We start from the raw sequence: 16,526 nt of genomic DNA, 5'->3' as shown, positions 1-16,526 counted from the left end.
TGTTCTTGTTTCTGCTGTTCATTCTTCTAATTTCTTCCTCCTCCACTGCACACCAGAGCTTATCAAACAGTCTCCACTCTCTCGGGGCTTCCTCCCATTTACCAAAAGCATTTGATTAGACAACTCCCACAAAAGATGGCCCTTTCTGTATGACACATCTACCATTTTCTTTGATTAGACTTCTACTAAACTTCATTCACCAAATCCCATTGCCACGCTTCCCCTTCATTACAATACACGACGAAAACAAAAAGGTTGCCAACCCTCCCTTGTGGTTCACATGATTTAACCCCTCATTCATTCAATTCCATCTATTTCATCCCACGCCTTCAATTTCGCTTTTTGAAGCCATACAATATGATGTTGAGAGTAAAATTAATTTCAATACACCAAACACAAATTTCTATATGTACGGTTTGAAATATGTACTTGTGTGCAACACTTGTGGCGCCAAAATGTCGTATGTTATAGACCGAGACACAAAGTGTTTCAACCTTACTATAAGAGAGAGTTCAAACGTGTGCTCTACGGCAACAAGTGAAGCTAGAAACTTCGCCCTTAATCAAGATGGCCCAACTTTATGCATGCAGTTGCATATGATTGGACTGGGCAATGGTGGTATGCGTGGAGGCTGTGGCGTGGTGGATATGCCCATGTGGACCGCCCTTGCTAAATGAGATATGCAGACACATCCACTCATAGCTGCCTTGCCATTGCCAATCACTTCTTCCTAAAAAGCTTCCCATTGGATATATATACATATATAATATGTTGGTGTGATTTGAAGCACACCCAATGAAGCAGCTCGATGTGACTCATCCCCACACAAAACTTGTGTCACCATCATTTAATCCGAAACTACTTCCAAATTAGATTAATGAATAGATCATCTAATCTACCTGCTATTCTATCTCTCCTACATTATCCTCAAAACCATTCTCCGTTTAGGCAAATTGACCTCTAATCTAATTATACCCATATTGGATATCAGTCTTACTCCTAAAAAGCTAAGCAATTTAAGTACAGCCATACGGATGGATCCATTTCAATTTCATGGCCCAATTATGAACATGGACTCACTGCCCATATCCACTCAAAACCAAACCGAACCACACCACGCCACCCTTCTCCCCAATGCGTCTCTAGTGAGCTGGGTGTATGAAAAGAGAACATACTGAAGCATATTCGGAGGGGACTAAATTGGATGTTTGAACAAATGAAATGAGAGGAAGAGGAGAGGAGAGGAGAGGAGAGGAGAGGAGAGGAGGCCCAACCCCAAGGGGCCAAATCCAATCGTGAAGGAGCTAAGGAGACACGCGGCAAACTCCCAGATTTACATGGCTGATGCCACCAACCAACCCATTTCATTTTCCCCCTTCCGACTCTTCCTATTCCTACACTCCCCCGCTCTCCACCTCCTTCCTTCTTCCATTTCCTCTCTATTTCTCAGTTTCTTTCTCCCAATCTCCAAGGCTTCAGCCACCCATCCTCGTTTCAGCCCTTTCTCCCCCTTTCCACGCTTGCATTCCTTCCAAGTCCTCACTTTTAACACGCTCAAATTAACCTCCTTCTATGTTTCTCATTTAATGGCCGATATTCAACCCCCCGACCCCCAGATTAACGGCGCCCCTGCCCCTCCCGTCGTCTCCTCCGAAACTGTTGGATCCAAACGCCAGCGAAGACCCAGCGTCCGATTGGGGGATATCGGCGGCGACCAACCCTACGATTCCTATGCCCGCCGCACCAATAAGCCCTGGAAGTTTGCCTCGGATAATCGCAAGGACTCCTCCGCTGCCTCTGCCAAGAACTCCAAAACTCGGCCCTTGACCAACTTGAGCTCGGCGGGGGGTGGGGGGGCCGAATTTCGCGAGACCCCAGAGGGCGAAGACAAAGAGAACAATTTGGATAGCGTTGCAATTGGGAGCTGGAGATTGAAGGATTCCAAGCGGAGAGGCTCAGCCGCCACCAAGAGGGTCAGAACTAATTGGGTATCCCCCAAGCACGACGAAGGCGGCGGAGGGGGGGAGGCAGATGAAAAGTATAGCGCCGGAGAAGACGTGGAGGAGGGGTATCGGGATTACGACGTTGAGAACTCGGAAAGTCCCCTGAAAGAACAAAGCTCAATGCATTCGCTTGAGAATTTGGCGATGGAAGGCGAGGGAAAGGAAAGGGAGATGCTTTATCAGGGGAATAGAAGATGTATCCGGTCTAGGGTTTCGGAGGGTAGGGAGCACCAAGATGGGGTCGAGTTTTCAGGGCCTTCGGATACGGATGCGAGGAATTGGAAATGCGGGACTAGCGGTGACAGGAATGGGAATGGTGGGAGAGGATTAGATGGGGTTAGAGTTTGGCTCAACGGCTTAGGGTTAGGTCGGTATGCTCCAGTTTTTGAAATTCACGAGGTGGACGATGAGGTGTTGCCAATGTTGACACTCGAGGATCTCAAGGATATGGGAATAACTGCAGTTGGGTCCCGGAGAAAAATGTACTCCGCAATCCAGAAGTTGGGGAAGGGATTTTCATGAGGAATTTATGTATTCCAAATTTCAGCCATGGCAATGTATGCCTGAACTCATTTTTGAGCCTCATTGCTGCTGCCTGCATTATAGGTTGTTTTGGTAGTCTTTCATATTTCTGATTACTGCGATTTTCCCCCATAGTCTTTCATATGCTGAACGAAGTAAGAGTCTTGCTACAAGACACGAAAAGAAGCAAAAATAAACCATGTCTGGCCGCATATTCTGGGATGCGACTCAACTGTTTCCACTGGCTGTAGTACACTGTTTTCACCATTCTGATTTCTTAATAACGTCTCCTGGGGTCTTACATGGGAAAGATTCTGCATTTAGTTGTTTGGCCGAGTTTTTCCCCTCTGGGAACTGGAAGCCTGATGGTGTAACTGTGATCACAAGTGTGGTGGGTCCTGGGTTTGTTCTGCATTTTGTTCTCCAAGGAATGCTACTCGCCAAGGTAGTCTCCATTTCCCAGAGAGATGACCAAGTGTAGAGCTACAATCTGTACTTCATTTTGAAGATCTCTAGTAGTCTGCTTCAAGATTGAAAGCCAAATCCCTTAGGGAAATTCCCCGAATTCAACTTGTTGGAGTAGCTATACGCCTTGACGAGAATTTCCCGAATTCAACTTGTTGGAGTAGCTATACGCCTTGACGAGAATTTCCCGAATTCAACTTGTTGGAGTAGCTATACGCCTTGACGAGAATTTCCCGAATTCAACTTGTTGGAGTAGCTATACGCCTTGACGAGAATTTCCCGAATTCAACTTGTTGGAGTAGCTATACGCCTTGACGAGAATTTCCCGAATTCAACTTGTTGGAGTAGCTATACGCCTTGACGAGAATTTCCCGAATTCAACTTGTTGGAGTAGCTATACGCCTTGACGAGAATTTCCTCTAACACGCCTTGGACAAGAATTTCCTCCTTGCTGTCGTGCATCTTGTATTCTAGTTTTAACCAACCCTTAATTTTGCATTTTGTTCGGAACCAAAATTCGTTCCGCAGCATGAATATCGGTTGCCTTCAATCTTATTTTTGTTCTTCATAGTTATTTCAATGTGACTCCTACGATTGAAGCATATTTGATCTTTTCAGCTTGTCTTTGTCTTTATGATTGAATTTCTATGACTGTATGTCATAAAAAGAAAAAGCATTTGAGGAAATACAAAATTTCTGGTAAGAATTTAGTGACCGACGAGAACCTAACAAAAATTGTTGCCCATCTGATTGATTGTGTGGTTGCTGAAGCAGATAGGAGGCGTCCTAAGCCCTGAGGATAGAATTTATGATGTTGAAAGTCGTTCTCCCTCGTTAAAGAAGGGAAGGGGGGAAAGGAAAAATGAAGGTAACCGTATGTGAGAACACAAAAACAATCACAAGGACCAAAAGACAGAAATCTAAATCGATTGGAACGGACTAGAATCACAACAATACCCGTGCATTAATATGCCAAAATTCATGAAGATCGCATGTCACTTATGGGTATGGTATGGTACAAGGAGGTACAGATTCGAAAAATTTTCCACTATGCACAACCAATTGTCTACCTTCCCCCTCCCCCTTACTCTGCTATGTATGTGAGGAGATGCCTTGACAGCAAGCTCCTTCTACCAACGTTTATCAGACATAAAAACAATTTATTTTCAACTCCGTTTACATTCTAATCCATCTTATGAGCATCTTTTTCGAACTCCGGCTTCTGGGCCTCTGCGGGGAAGTATTTTATACCAACCAAATCACCAACTCGACTGATAACCTGTCAAACAATGGGGGAAAACTGCGGTTATTATTTATGGTAACCTTCCACAATTCAACTGACCAAAATAACATCAGACGCAGAAAAGTCAACATAACACAATTCCACATATCCTCCTTCGATTTTGACAGAAAATTGCAGCCTTGGTACAAATACAGGATCTTAGGAACATGATGCCTACAACATGATTTAAACTTTTCTAGTTCTTCGCCTTTCTGAACCTTGAGGTCGTATGCGTCCAAAAAAATATGGGGAAAGTAGGGATGTAAGAAAACCAAATACCTCATGCAGACATAATACATCGTAGTATATTAGATGGGAATCGAATGAACAATGTTCTCAACCAAGAAACAATGATAATCATTCACAACAAACAATTTAAGAACTTTCATTTAATCAAAAGCCGATATGGCAGCTGTAAACAGTTTTAATGGTAGAATAGGCTTATTTTTATCAACTTGTAAATAGTTTCTCACTAATTTCCTACCGTAGTATAGTTTTCTTAACAAACTAAAGTAGAGCAAGCCAAGTAAATAGCTTCATTTATTCTTCATTATGATGACACTTTAAAATCATGTAGGCATAGTACATTGTATAGTTCGCCATTTTGTTCGACTGAGATATAGAAGATGAAAAACAGAAGAATCAACTTTGGTAAAAGTGGTGAAGTAAAAAACTATAGTAAGTGAAGTAAAAGCTGACCTCTAAGGCTTTAAGGAGGTCATCCTTCGTATGTGAAGCAGATATGCAAATGCGAGCCCTTGCCAGAAGAAGAGGAGTAGCTGGAAAAGCTACTGTGACAACAGCAACCTGTCCAACCACAAGCAAGGTAACACACTAACCTTTAGAAGACTTCGAAGAGAACATCTACAATGAATGAAACTACCAGGCTAGCCACATAATGCAGACTTACATTCTGATTAAGGCATTCCCTAGAGAAGGCAGGAATTTTTGCAGGGTTGTAAAGCATTATAGGCATTACGGGAGAATCATTATCTCCAAGAACTTCAAATCCCATCTTCTGTAGCTCAGACCTAAAAAAGTTACTGTTTTCACGTATCCTAGCAAGTTTCTGAGCACCTGTTTATCAAGGAAAAGAAACAATTTGTTCATATTCAGAAACCTACAGTTTATAGGACAAAATGAGCATCCTAATATGATGACAAAATGGACAAAAACTATTCTAACCTCTACTAGAACCATCCTCTCCAAGAATAACTTTAAGAGAAGATATGATTTGCTGAGCAGCCGGCGGTGATATAGATGTTGCATAGAGGTGAGCAGGACAAGTGTATTTGAGATATTTTATAAGCTCCTGAAATGACGAAAAGTACTGTATTTGATGAATTCGTCCATTGAATGCTTTAAGCCACAAAATGAACCTTTAAAAAGTTGATACAAGCTTTAGTTGGAAGAAACACCCAAGAAATTAAAGACATAAAATACAACAGTACAAATGACTGATCGGTTCCTATCAGACTGCTTATATATATGAGCAAAGCAGACAGGAAAAGATTGCTGTAAAAGAAAACCCTGATATTTCCTGTAAGGAGGAGCACAAGACAAACTGGCTCACTGAGGAATAACATGTACAAACCCCAATTGGTTAGCATCAAACTTTAGGTGGCACAAAAACATAGAGGGAAAAGAAGACTAATGCATGTTGTAATTATCTTAATAATTAATGATATGAAACAAATAGTGCTACAGTCTTCATGAACTATTTTATCAACCAATTTCATTTAGAAATATCGCACATTCCACTTTTTTAGTGTTAGAATGTATGTATTTAATAGAACAAATTGAACCTTGGATCCTGCAATGTAGCCTCCACATGACCCAAATGATTTTGTAAAAGTTCCCATCATGATATCTACATCAGCTGTGTCCACTCCCAAAAGTTCACAGACACCTCTTCCTGTTTTTCCAACTGCTCCAATGCTGTGAGCCTCATCCAAATAGACATAGGCCTAGAAAAAAGAGAAAAATGAAATGGAACAGAGATCTAAATCAATAAATGAGAACATTGTGATCAAGATCGATTCAACATTTTTACATGGTCATTTCTTTAATTTCAATTGCAAGTGTGAGTATATTTATGCATACCACCAATGTTTCTCTATCTTTCAGTTTTTATTTTCCATCTCAAGTCCAGTCATCCCTAAATTAAGAATATGTTCTTGAATTAGTGAAAGGGGGGGATCCTAGTCTAGAAGACATCACTCAGAGCCTGAGTGAATAATTAAGGCATAATTACTTTATATTTCTTGCAAATGGCAACAATTTCTGGGAGTTTGCATATTTCCCCTTCCATGCTGTATATGCCTTCCACAACAACAATTATCTTCTTCCAAGGCCTGTGTGTCCTGGGTTGCCCATCAGCAATTTGCTCTCTCAAAACTTTATCCAAATGTGAAGGAGCTAAAACATAGGGGAAAGGAGAGTCAGAAAATTAGAGTCCTTACATTCACTAGAAATTACAATTATCAGAAGAAACAATTTATGTTCGATACCACTTACTATTATGTTGAAACACACGAACTGTAGCTCCCGATCCCCGAGCACCATTAACAATTGAATTGTGATTCAATGAATCACTAATAATTAGCCCTCCCTGCAGTTGAACAAAGGGTCAAATTTTGAAACAATTTTCATTTAACATGCAAGAGTAATTTTTTAATTACTGTGTGTCCGTTTACCTTCCCTATTAGAACTGGAAGAATGGCAGAGTTTGTTACATAGCCCATACCAAACACTAGAGCAGCTGGCTTTCCAACAAAGTTAGCCACACATTCCTCTAATTCTTCATGCAATGAAGTGGTTCCTAAGACAAAAGGAGGGAATTAGTAATTTGGGATGCGAGTAGAAACATGGTGCAAAAGTCCATTAGTTCAAGTTACCTCCATCAACACGAGTACTACAGGTGCTTGGAGAAAACCTTTTTAATGATTCAATTACACGAGGTGTGCAATACTCATCCGCTGCAGCAAAGCCTAGATAGTTGTATGATCCGAGGTTCAGACACCTTGAGACATTTGCGGTTCGCCTATATGATAAATGTATTAAAAAGAGATTGAAGTGAAAATTCCTAAAATCAGCTCAAATTTAATGAGATATAAAAAATTAAAAATAAAAAGGTAGTATAGTAGCCCGTGGGAGAGCATTGTGGGAACAACAAAGAGTAAAAGAACATGAATATGATAAAGGGAATTCATCAAAGACAAACTTCAGCGTCTTGTTATAGTCATTGGAGTAACGCTCAACCACATCAAACCAAGCATCTGGTGCACTTGCTATAGGTCGTCCAAAACAGTCCTGCCCAGGAAAAGATGTATAAGAGGAGAAATTAGGCTCCTCGTAGATGATCCAATAAAAAAATGTGAGACTTCAAATTTTTTTAATAGAACTATTGGATTGTAATTGAAATCATAATCAAAGAGCTCAGTTTTTCTAATGAAAGATTTGAAACCGATGAGCCTGTGGAAAGGCAGTTTACTTCTGCTCGTATCTCAAGTCAACATTATGAACAGTAAGTAGAGTAATCATGATGTACTGGTTAACAAGGTTGTTAATAGAAACAATGTGATAGGGAAATTTGGTTGGGATGGATATTCTGAAAATTAAAAAACCGAACAAGCAGCGACAAATATTATTCGAGGCGTTGAATTGATCGTTAAAATCGATACCTGAATGCGAAGATACAGCCGACGGATGTAAAAATCCTCGAGGCCTAAGCAGATCGGAGCGTAGCCCTGTGAAAGGAAATCACGTAGTGCAAAATGGTGGAATCAGGGATGAAGCTTGAAGATACGCATTGACAAGAGGAACAAGAAAATTCAGGAAACGGAAATTGCTGCGGACCTGAAGATTGCTAGAGTTCCACCAATCAAAAATTTTTCTGAAAAAATCACGGAATTGACCAAAGGCGAAGAGGAGGCCATAGCTAAAATAGGTGGTTAAGGCGGTCAAGTACGGGATGGTAATCATCTGGAACTATATCTGCCGGGAAATATGTGAAGCTCTTTCGACAGTGTCTCGATCTGGAAGCTAAGCCTCAGTTTGGAACCCTGTATTTGAAACGATTACAGATTAGAACAATTTCTGGGGTTCGGAACGAAAACTCGAAAAAAAGAGAAAAAAAAAGAAAGAATTTGAAATCTTGTTTTGATCTAAGAAAAAGAAATGAATCCAAAATAGGTCGGATTCGGCAAGATTTTAAATTAGAATTATCCTAACTCTAAGGTGGTCCTACTTTGAAGATGGCTCGTTGAAATGAAGAACAAGAAGAAAAATGCTTCGATTCCGGCAGACTTGAAGATGGAAGCGCAGCGGCAAAATGCAGGTTGGCGTGGCGGCGTGAAGGTGTAGAGAGAAATCAAATGGGCGTGGCAATGGGGGTGACGGTGTGGGGCAAAAGGCGAAGGCGAAGGCGAAGGCGAAGGCGTGGCGATGTGTGGCTCGCTGCAGGGGACGAAGGAGAAGAAAGAAATCTGCCGGGGGTTTGGTGGCTGTACGCGGCAGCAAAGGAAAAAAAAGGAGAAATGGAGCGAAACAGCGAAAAATAAAAGGAGTATAAGGGTATGATTGTAAAAAGAATGGTTTTCTTTTCATTTGTCGTCAACACCTAGGAATAGATTTATTTAAAATTAAAATTAAAATGTCTTCATATGGTTAATTTAGTGCATGTAATTTCAATAAATTTTAAAATTAATTAAAACTGTTTTGTGTTTAAAATTAACATTTCTTTTATAAACCCTCAAATACTCCGTGTCTAATGACCATTATCTTAATGAAAGAAGTATTAGTATTAACCAATTTTGATTAGAAAAAACTAATTTTGAAGGAATTTATTTAAAATTTATAATATATGTATATATATAATGAGTAAAAACAAAACACAAAAGTTTTATTTGGTATTTACATTATAAATTAAGTTTTTTAATGTATAATTATTAGAAGTGCAATTGGGAGTTAGGCATGCCATAAACACAATTAATTTTTCACCATTACTAAGAGGTCATATATATATATATATATATAGTGGATATATATATATGATTCCCATGGTAAAAGTAATAAAAACTATATTTGTCGGAAAACTAAACATGTGGAACTCACCTCCATTCATATGACACGTGCAGAGGTTTTACATAAATTTTGAAAGAAAAATATTTGACTGCTACCTGGTTGGTTGCGCCCATATTTTTTTTATGAAAATATATATATTATGTGGTTGGGTCGGTCTGGAAAAAAATGGGCACTCTGAAAATAGTATTAAAAAAAAAGAAACCACGTTGAAGTGAATTGAAAGTAGAAAGTAATGGAAAAAGTAAAACGTATAATGTGTTATATTATGCAATTCATTAGTAAAAAGAAGAAAGGTAGAAAGCAAATTGATGAGAATGAGAAAAAACCAAAAACATCAGTTATGCGGTTGCAACACAGAAGGTAAGGACAAAGAAGATGGAAAATGCACACATCATCACTAAACCCATTAACCAAACCTCGCGTTCACACATCAACAAAATGGGCCAAATTAGCGGTGGAGTTTGGTTGGATTTGCAGAGATGATGGTGAGTATGAGGAGGCAAAGCACGGCAAAATAAGAGATGGCGATGGAAATGGTGATGCGATTGCAAAACTTGGCGAATTGGTCACAGATGGGCGACCAGCCTGTGTGGGTGTTCCCGTACCTCCCCACGAACCCGATGGCGGTGGCAGCAGCGCATCCACTCACCACCAAGCCCATCATCAACAAATCGTGAACAAAGAAGAAGAAGAAGAAGAAGAAGAAGTTTCTTTGACGGTTCCCCAACGCCAACTGCCGAGATGATATGAAAACAAAGCACAGGGACAGAAGACAGAAGCCACAGGCAATAGCGTTGGCTATGGCAAAGAATCTGCGCCATAAAATTAATTTTGGATCAAATATATGGAAAACAAAAAAGAGTAGGGATCAGGGAGTTACTTGAAAGCAGAGGAGTAGCTGTATCGGGCGTCCAAAGTGAAGCCGAAGATGACGACGGATTGCTTGGCGGTGGTGAGGGTCCAGGTGGCGGCCAATGTGGAGGAAATTACCAAAGCTCTGAGGATAATCTGGGAAGAGAGGTAGAGGTTGGCATGGGGGCCCTGGGACTTGGCTTCCAATTCCACATTATTATTATCGGCCATATTAGATTATTATGGGAGGAGGAAGAAGAAGAAGAAGGAATGAAATGTTAATGAGATGAATGGTGTGGTTACACAGAAAGAAGGGGGTATTAATAGCACAAAAACTAAAAGGGTGATGATGTATTGGATGCCTAAAAAGCTACGTTTACATAACAAAGAACAACCACGCCCAACTGTTGTTTCATTTTTTTTTTTGTTTTTTCACTGCCACTGGGATCGCATGCCTTTCAACCATCCCCCATTTTCCGCACACCAACGGACTCTTTGTTTTTTTGTTTTTTTCTTTTTTTCTTTTTTTCTTTGTAACCTCCCTCACACTCGACCGTTTTACCCTCCATAAATCTTTTTCTTCTTCTCTCCCTTTACTCTCTACTTTTTACTTTTTACTTTTTTACTTTTTTACTTTTTACTTTTTACTTTTTTGTTGAAATTAAAAAAGAAAAAAACAAAAAAAAACTCGGTTGATGGGCTTACGGCCAATTATTGGGCATGTTTGCACGCTATGCTAGCTAACGCTATTTCCACTATTTCCACTATTTCCACTATTTCCACTATTTCCACATCATCCAATTAAATAAGATAAAGAAACTGTACACAAATTGTCTAAGAATAGTGAATTCAATGTGAAATATGCCCAATTTCCTAATTTTTCTTTTACCACAAATGCGGCCAAACCTCTATTTATAGTCGATTCAAATGTATTCTTAAGACGGAATGAAACTTGATTTGATACCCATATATTTATAAATTTATACGTGTGGACTAAAGATTTGTTATTATTTTTTTCTTAAATTCTTGCTAAAAACATAATAATTAAAACCATTTAAAATAGAAAACAGAATTGTATTTTTCAAGTTTGCTGCATTCGGGTTGAGAGGCCTCGTCACACCCATTGCTGGCCTCGGGTTGACTTCAGCATATCCCTACTCACCTTTAGGCAGCCGCATGGGCATTGGCGGGGGATCTAAACCCAAACATGGGAATTTTTATGCATTATTATTTTCCAATTTCAGGACATGAAAGTTGCGAAGAAGCACACGACAAATCAAACCCCATGCCTATGCCTATGCCTAATTACGTTTTAAATTCTTCAATTCATTACCCAAAACACACATGACATCGCCCTCCCCTAAATCCCCAATGTTGTACCCTTTACTTTTCTCCCTTTCTTCTTCCTCTTACTCTCACATTCCTCCATTCTAACATCATTTTCTTTCTCAATACCATAATATTACATCTTGACACAATATCTATCACTAACTAATACTTACCAGAAAAATCTAAACTAACTCAATTTTGATAATAAAATCAAATATACTACTAGTAATTAGGAATATCAAATATATATTCTCTGACTAATATATTTTTCAAATATTAAATAATTATGAATATTCTATATTATTACTAAAAACATATATTTCTAAATAAAAAAATAACTCTTTATTTTATTTCATTCCAAAAGTCCTTGTCACTTTATTTTCGGTCAGTACTTAACTAACTTTTTTTCAATGAATGGTAGATAACATTTTTGAAAACAAATAAAAACAACAAGAATCATAGAAGATTTATTATTATTTGATTTTTATGATAAAAAAAAGATATATAAATAAAGGATAGGATTAAAATGAGTCCTCTTTTCCTAATCTCATTAATCGCTTCAAATATCACTAAATTATGACAGATCTCAACTTTTTTATCACACGTCTCTCTCATGCACCTACAACAGTATCTCATTAATCGCCCTGCAACGTTCGAATTTTCATGATCATTAAATTATGACAGATCTCAACTTTTTTATCACACGTCTCTCTCATGCACCTACAACAGTATTCCATCTATGACGTTTCTTCAATAACTTCAACTAACTCATGTCAACAGGCCATATGGAAAAAGTTTAATTTTATTTAAATAATTTTGAGTTAGATTTTAAATATATTAAGTTAAGTTTTAAATTGAAATAACAAAAAAGTCTTGAGTCCAATTTATTTAGTTTGATTTTTCTCTGCTAGACCCAATTGATTTTCTCTATTTTTTTTTAATCATATCCAACATATTTTCATTTCTAATTACCGGAATGACAATACGTGTCTTTTATAGTTTTAGGCAACCTTATTAAGCTCTACTTTATTTTATTATTTTTATCAATTTAAATATAATTTAATTAGTTTAATATATCATTTATAATTAAAAAAAAAAAGTGATTCACATATATTAGAGAGGAACATATGCACAAATAATAATAATAAAAAAAATCGGTTCCCATATTTTAAATTTATTTTTATTTTATAGAAAAGATTGGAAAAAAATGAAACAATATCTACGAAAATATTATTACTCAACCAAAAATACAAATTTAACAAAAATGAGAAATAGAATTGGAATACGATGTTCAATCTTCATTGATTTTAAATAAGATACATACCAACTAATACTTACTAATAAAATATAAACAAACTAAATCTTTGAATAAAATAAAATATACTACAAATCAAATAAAAATATTAATTGAATCTAAAATATATTTTATAATTAATAAAATACTACCAATCAAATTTGAAAAGAAAAATATTAATCAATTTAAGATATATTCTATAGTTAATATATTATCTCAATGTTCCGTGGAATTTAAATTTTGAAAAAAAAAATATATATATAGAATAACCCATGATAAACAAAAACCACACAAAAGATTGGAGGGCAGAGTAGTGCGTTGGCTAAATTGTGAGAGACGGAAAAAAGAGAGTGAAAGCGAATCCAGGTAACCGAAGTCACCATTATTCTCCCTTTTCGCTTCCCCAATTTCCAAACTAAGCGATTTTTCAATTTGCGTTCGAATCTATTAGGTTACTTCTCCCCTCCTGATGTATCCATCACTCAAGAAGATGATGGACTTCGCTCGCGTGCAAAAGGAACTCCAAGAATGCACTAAGGACATTGAGGCTTCAGGTATTAGAGTCACCCCCAAAGCCGATAATCTTTCCCACTTGATCGGCACCATTCCTGGTCCTGTCGCTACTCCTTACGAAGGCGGCACCTTCCAAATTGACATCACCTTGCCAGGTCCCTCTAATTACTCCCTCCTTTTCTTCTTTCACTTACTCTTTCTTTCCTCGCCTCCATTTGAATGCTCCCACTCAGATTAGCATTAGGGTTTTCGAGTAAGTACGTCTTTTTTTTTTTTTTAATTTTTTATTTTTTTTTATGTGATTAGCTGACGATAAAGAATCTGCGTTGTGGTGTCTGAGGCATTAGGGCTTGAATCTATGATTGGAAATTACCTCTGGCAAGTTCATGATTTTGGAATAATAAATTATAATTTCAGCTGTCCTCCACGAAAAAAAAAAAAAAAGAAAGAAAGAAAGAAAGAGAGAGAGAGGAAAAAAACATGTTCTGTAGAAGACGATGTGTTTCATCGATTTTTTGTTTTACACGGCATAGAACTGTTAAACTGTTCTCTAACAGTCCACACTAGCTCCCTTTACGGCTGTTTCTTTCAAGTTTTTTTTAGTTAAAACTATGTTAAATTCAGCCCCCGTGCGTTTTTTGTTCACTTCCAGTTGTTCTGTTACACATTTTTGCTGTAAAAAATAAAAGAGAGGGAAACAGTTGAGAGTTTTTTAGTTTTATCGATCCCGTTTATAGAAAACAATTCTGTTACGCGCTTGAGGCATATTTAAAATCACTCCTCGGTAAGAGCTTTGTTGGGAGAACCATTCCTTGCTCTATTGAATATTTATGGTAAAGGATTGTATATTGTCCGAGTGTGTTCCATGACCTCTTAACATGTTCCCCGAGTTTTTATAATATTGCTTTACCTTTTTAGCTGGCGGCTTTCTATAATTGCTATCAGTGAAGCCTTTGTTACAATGTTATCTAAAGTGTAAGGACTAAAGTGCAATAGCCCTCTCAATGAGGAATGTTGTTTGTGAGGCACACAATAGAAAAATTGTGTATTATGCATAATATGATGGTGAAAATTGTAACACAATAGAGCTTTTGAGAGTTTGTTTAAGGAAATGATGAATTTTGGAGGATATTTTTTGGCTTCAAAAATTAAAAATGTTGATGCTTCATGGCATGCGCTTCAGTGAGGACTTCATTCATGGAAAACTTGCCTAAGCACGCTTTCAAAACATTGTTTTTATCTTAACCCTTATCATGTATCTTATACGTGGGTTTTCCCCCCTTGCAGATGGGTATCCATTTGAGCCGCCCAAAATGCAGTTTGCTACAAAAGTCTGGTAAGGACAATATATGCATGGCTTCCTTTCTTGTTATGCCTGCCGAGCAGATAATGTCGCGATTTCTTAGGTGCGCACAGAGCGTGTCTGCGTTTAGTGGATGGAGTTGCTTTCCAGAGAACATGCAGATGTTTTCTTGATCTAATCAAAATAATAGTTTTGTTTTTGGATGTGGAGATTTGGAGGTCATCAATTGTGGATATGATGTTGCAATTTTCATTCAACACGTTGACATTGCTATGCATTCTGAATTTTTTCTAAAATGTTTTTACCATGAAGGAGTTTGTGACTTAATGTTATTGATCTAGTTCAATATATGTATATGAGATTATGCTGAAGCTTTGGAGTTTTGTTTGGTCTATTATGTTGTGAAGGCACCCTAATATCAGTAGTCAAAGTGGTGCAATTTGCCTGGACATTCTGAAGGATCAGTGGAGCCCAGCACTTACGTTGAAGACAGCCCTGCTTTCTGTGCAGGCGTTGCTCTCTGCTCCTCAACCTGATGATCCTCAAGATGCTGTGGTGGCACAACAGGTATTGTTAAGTCTATCTTCACTGCATGGATGTTGGTTGATTTTTGTTTTCAGATGTTGGTATTGAAGATATGAAGTTTAGATCCTATCAAAAGCGATATTAAGTTTAATATGTCCGAACACATATTGGTGCAGTATCTTAGAGACTACCAGACTTTTGCTGGCACAGCTCGATACTGGACAGAAACTTTTGCCAAGACGTCATCACTTGGAGTGGAAGAAAAGGTTAAAAGCCTTAGCTTTGGTTTTGCATGTTGCGTGCATGATAAATCATATATAGTTTTGTGTTTGAGGAGTAGTTCTTTTGTTACGGTGGAGAATGAAAGCGTGTGCACCGAATATTGATGTGAAGGAAATATTGCAGGTTCAGAAGCTTGTGGAGATGGGATTCCCGGAGGCTCAAGTAAGGAGCAGTTTGGAAGCTGTGGGATGGGATGAAAATTTGGCCTTGGAAAAGCTCTGCTCCGGCTAAGTTCTCACTAGTCTGCCACAGACGAAACATAGGAGCACATACTGATCCCAAGGGTCGTATTTATACTATGGCCTATAGGTTTTTTTTTTTTTTTTTTTTTTTTTTTTTTTTTTTTGTTGCTATATCCTCATTTTTTATTGTGAAGGGTCTCTCTTTAACATTCACCCCCCTCCCCACTTCGCTGCTATCAGTAACATGCTTCAAATTCTGGTTTGCTGTTGAGTTTCAGTTTTCATCACTTATTCTAATGCATAGTTTCTTTCTTTTGTTCACTTCGAAAAAAGTACCATTGATAATAGGCAGTTTTCTGCTTTCGTGTTTTTTTTTTCCCCTCTTGAAGTAGAGGTTCAAAATTTCATTCTTCTATTTGTTCAACTAAAATAATAAAAATCTTTAAAGTGATGTTTGAAATAATTTTAGCCTTTCGGGCATACACATTATTATTCATGGTACGTACGAATGAATATATGATGCGATGTTGTGGAGAAAAAAGAATATATTAATGTTTTGAAAGGTAGGAATCACTGAATCAAATCCCGAACCCAAGGGCGTGATTGAAAGAAGAAAGAATTGAAAGAAGAAAAAGAAATAAATATTAACTCAAATAACCCAATAGTTTAGGAAGATAGAAAATTGGGTTTAGGTTTATTTGTTATTTTTTGAAGGTAAAAGTAAAAATGAAGGAGTAAGATAATAAAAGGAATAGGATTTATCATTTACTTAAGCGGAGGGGTAAAGTTGGTGTTCCAATGGGATGCATGCACGCCCCATTCATCTCCCAAAAGCATTTCCAATGCCCCCGAAGACTTGCTCGGTCTTCGCTCCAATCAGTGTGGATCC

At 37.8% G+C, this 16,526-nt stretch overlaps 4 protein-coding genes across 5 annotated transcripts; 2 read left to right on the top strand and 2 right to left on the bottom strand.

Annotated features, from left to right (window-relative positions):
* Positions 1 to 913: 913 nt before the first annotated feature.
* On the top strand, positions 914 to 3,616 carry LOC111780732 (uncharacterized). Its single transcript, XM_023661219.2, has one exon. It carries the CDS (start codon positions 1,338 to 1,340, stop codon positions 2,523 to 2,525), a length of 1,188 nt encoding a protein of 395 aa, XP_023516987.2. The 5' UTR covers positions 914 to 1,337; the 3' UTR covers positions 2,526 to 3,616.
* Positions 3,617 to 3,930: 314 nt separating this feature from the next.
* LCB2 (long chain base2) lies at positions 3,931 to 8,876 on the bottom strand. Of its 2 annotated transcripts, none has more exons than XM_087119436.1 (13): positions 8,506 to 8,876; positions 8,131 to 8,336; positions 7,956 to 8,021; positions 7,496 to 7,584; positions 7,170 to 7,315; positions 6,969 to 7,093; positions 6,790 to 6,883; positions 6,527 to 6,690; positions 6,078 to 6,239; positions 5,458 to 5,584; positions 5,183 to 5,349; positions 4,972 to 5,079; positions 3,931 to 4,269 (listed from the first exon to the last, which is right to left on the bottom strand). In XM_087119436.1, the coding sequence occupies exons 2-13, from the start codon at positions 8,254 to 8,256 to the stop codon at positions 4,174 to 4,176; spliced, it is 1,470 nt and encodes a 489-aa protein (XP_086975562.1). In that variant the 5' UTR covers positions 8,257 to 8,336; positions 8,506 to 8,876; the 3' UTR covers positions 3,931 to 4,173. The 2 variants fall into 2 exon arrangements, with proteins under 2 accessions (XP_086975562.1, XP_023516544.1); XM_023660776.2 differs by having other exon boundaries at positions 8,522 to 8,875.
* Positions 8,877 to 9,592: 716 nt separating this feature from the next.
* LOC111780088 (CASP-like protein 1F1) lies at positions 9,593 to 10,592 on the bottom strand. Its single transcript, XM_023660365.2, has 2 exons — positions 10,238 to 10,592; positions 9,593 to 10,169 (listed from the first exon to the last, which is right to left on the bottom strand). The coding sequence occupies exons 1-2, from the start codon at positions 10,438 to 10,440 to the stop codon at positions 9,806 to 9,808; spliced, it is 567 nt and encodes a 188-aa protein (XP_023516133.2). The 5' UTR covers positions 10,441 to 10,592; the 3' UTR covers positions 9,593 to 9,805.
* Positions 10,593 to 13,075: 2,483 nt separating this feature from the next.
* Positions 13,076 to 15,958, top strand: UBC27 (ubiquitin-conjugating enzyme 27). Its single transcript, XM_023659624.2, has 6 exons — positions 13,076 to 13,198; positions 13,284 to 13,500; positions 14,633 to 14,681; positions 15,056 to 15,215; positions 15,350 to 15,439; positions 15,579 to 15,958. Exons 2-6 carry the CDS (start codon positions 13,302 to 13,304, stop codon positions 15,684 to 15,686), a joined length of 606 nt encoding a protein of 201 aa, XP_023515392.1. The 5' UTR covers positions 13,076 to 13,198; positions 13,284 to 13,301; the 3' UTR covers positions 15,687 to 15,958.
* Positions 15,959 to 16,526: the final 568 nt, after the last annotated feature.

This window comes from Cucurbita pepo, chromosome 18 (genome assembly GCF_057944985.1).
Source record: "Cucurbita pepo subsp. pepo isolate OVF chromosome 18, ASM5794498v1, whole genome shotgun sequence".
Classification (NCBI taxonomy): Eukaryota; Viridiplantae; Streptophyta; class Magnoliopsida; order Cucurbitales; family Cucurbitaceae; genus Cucurbita; species Cucurbita pepo.
The sequence above is the reverse complement of the archived record's forward strand: the minus strand, read 5'-3'. Positions and strand labels throughout refer to the sequence as shown.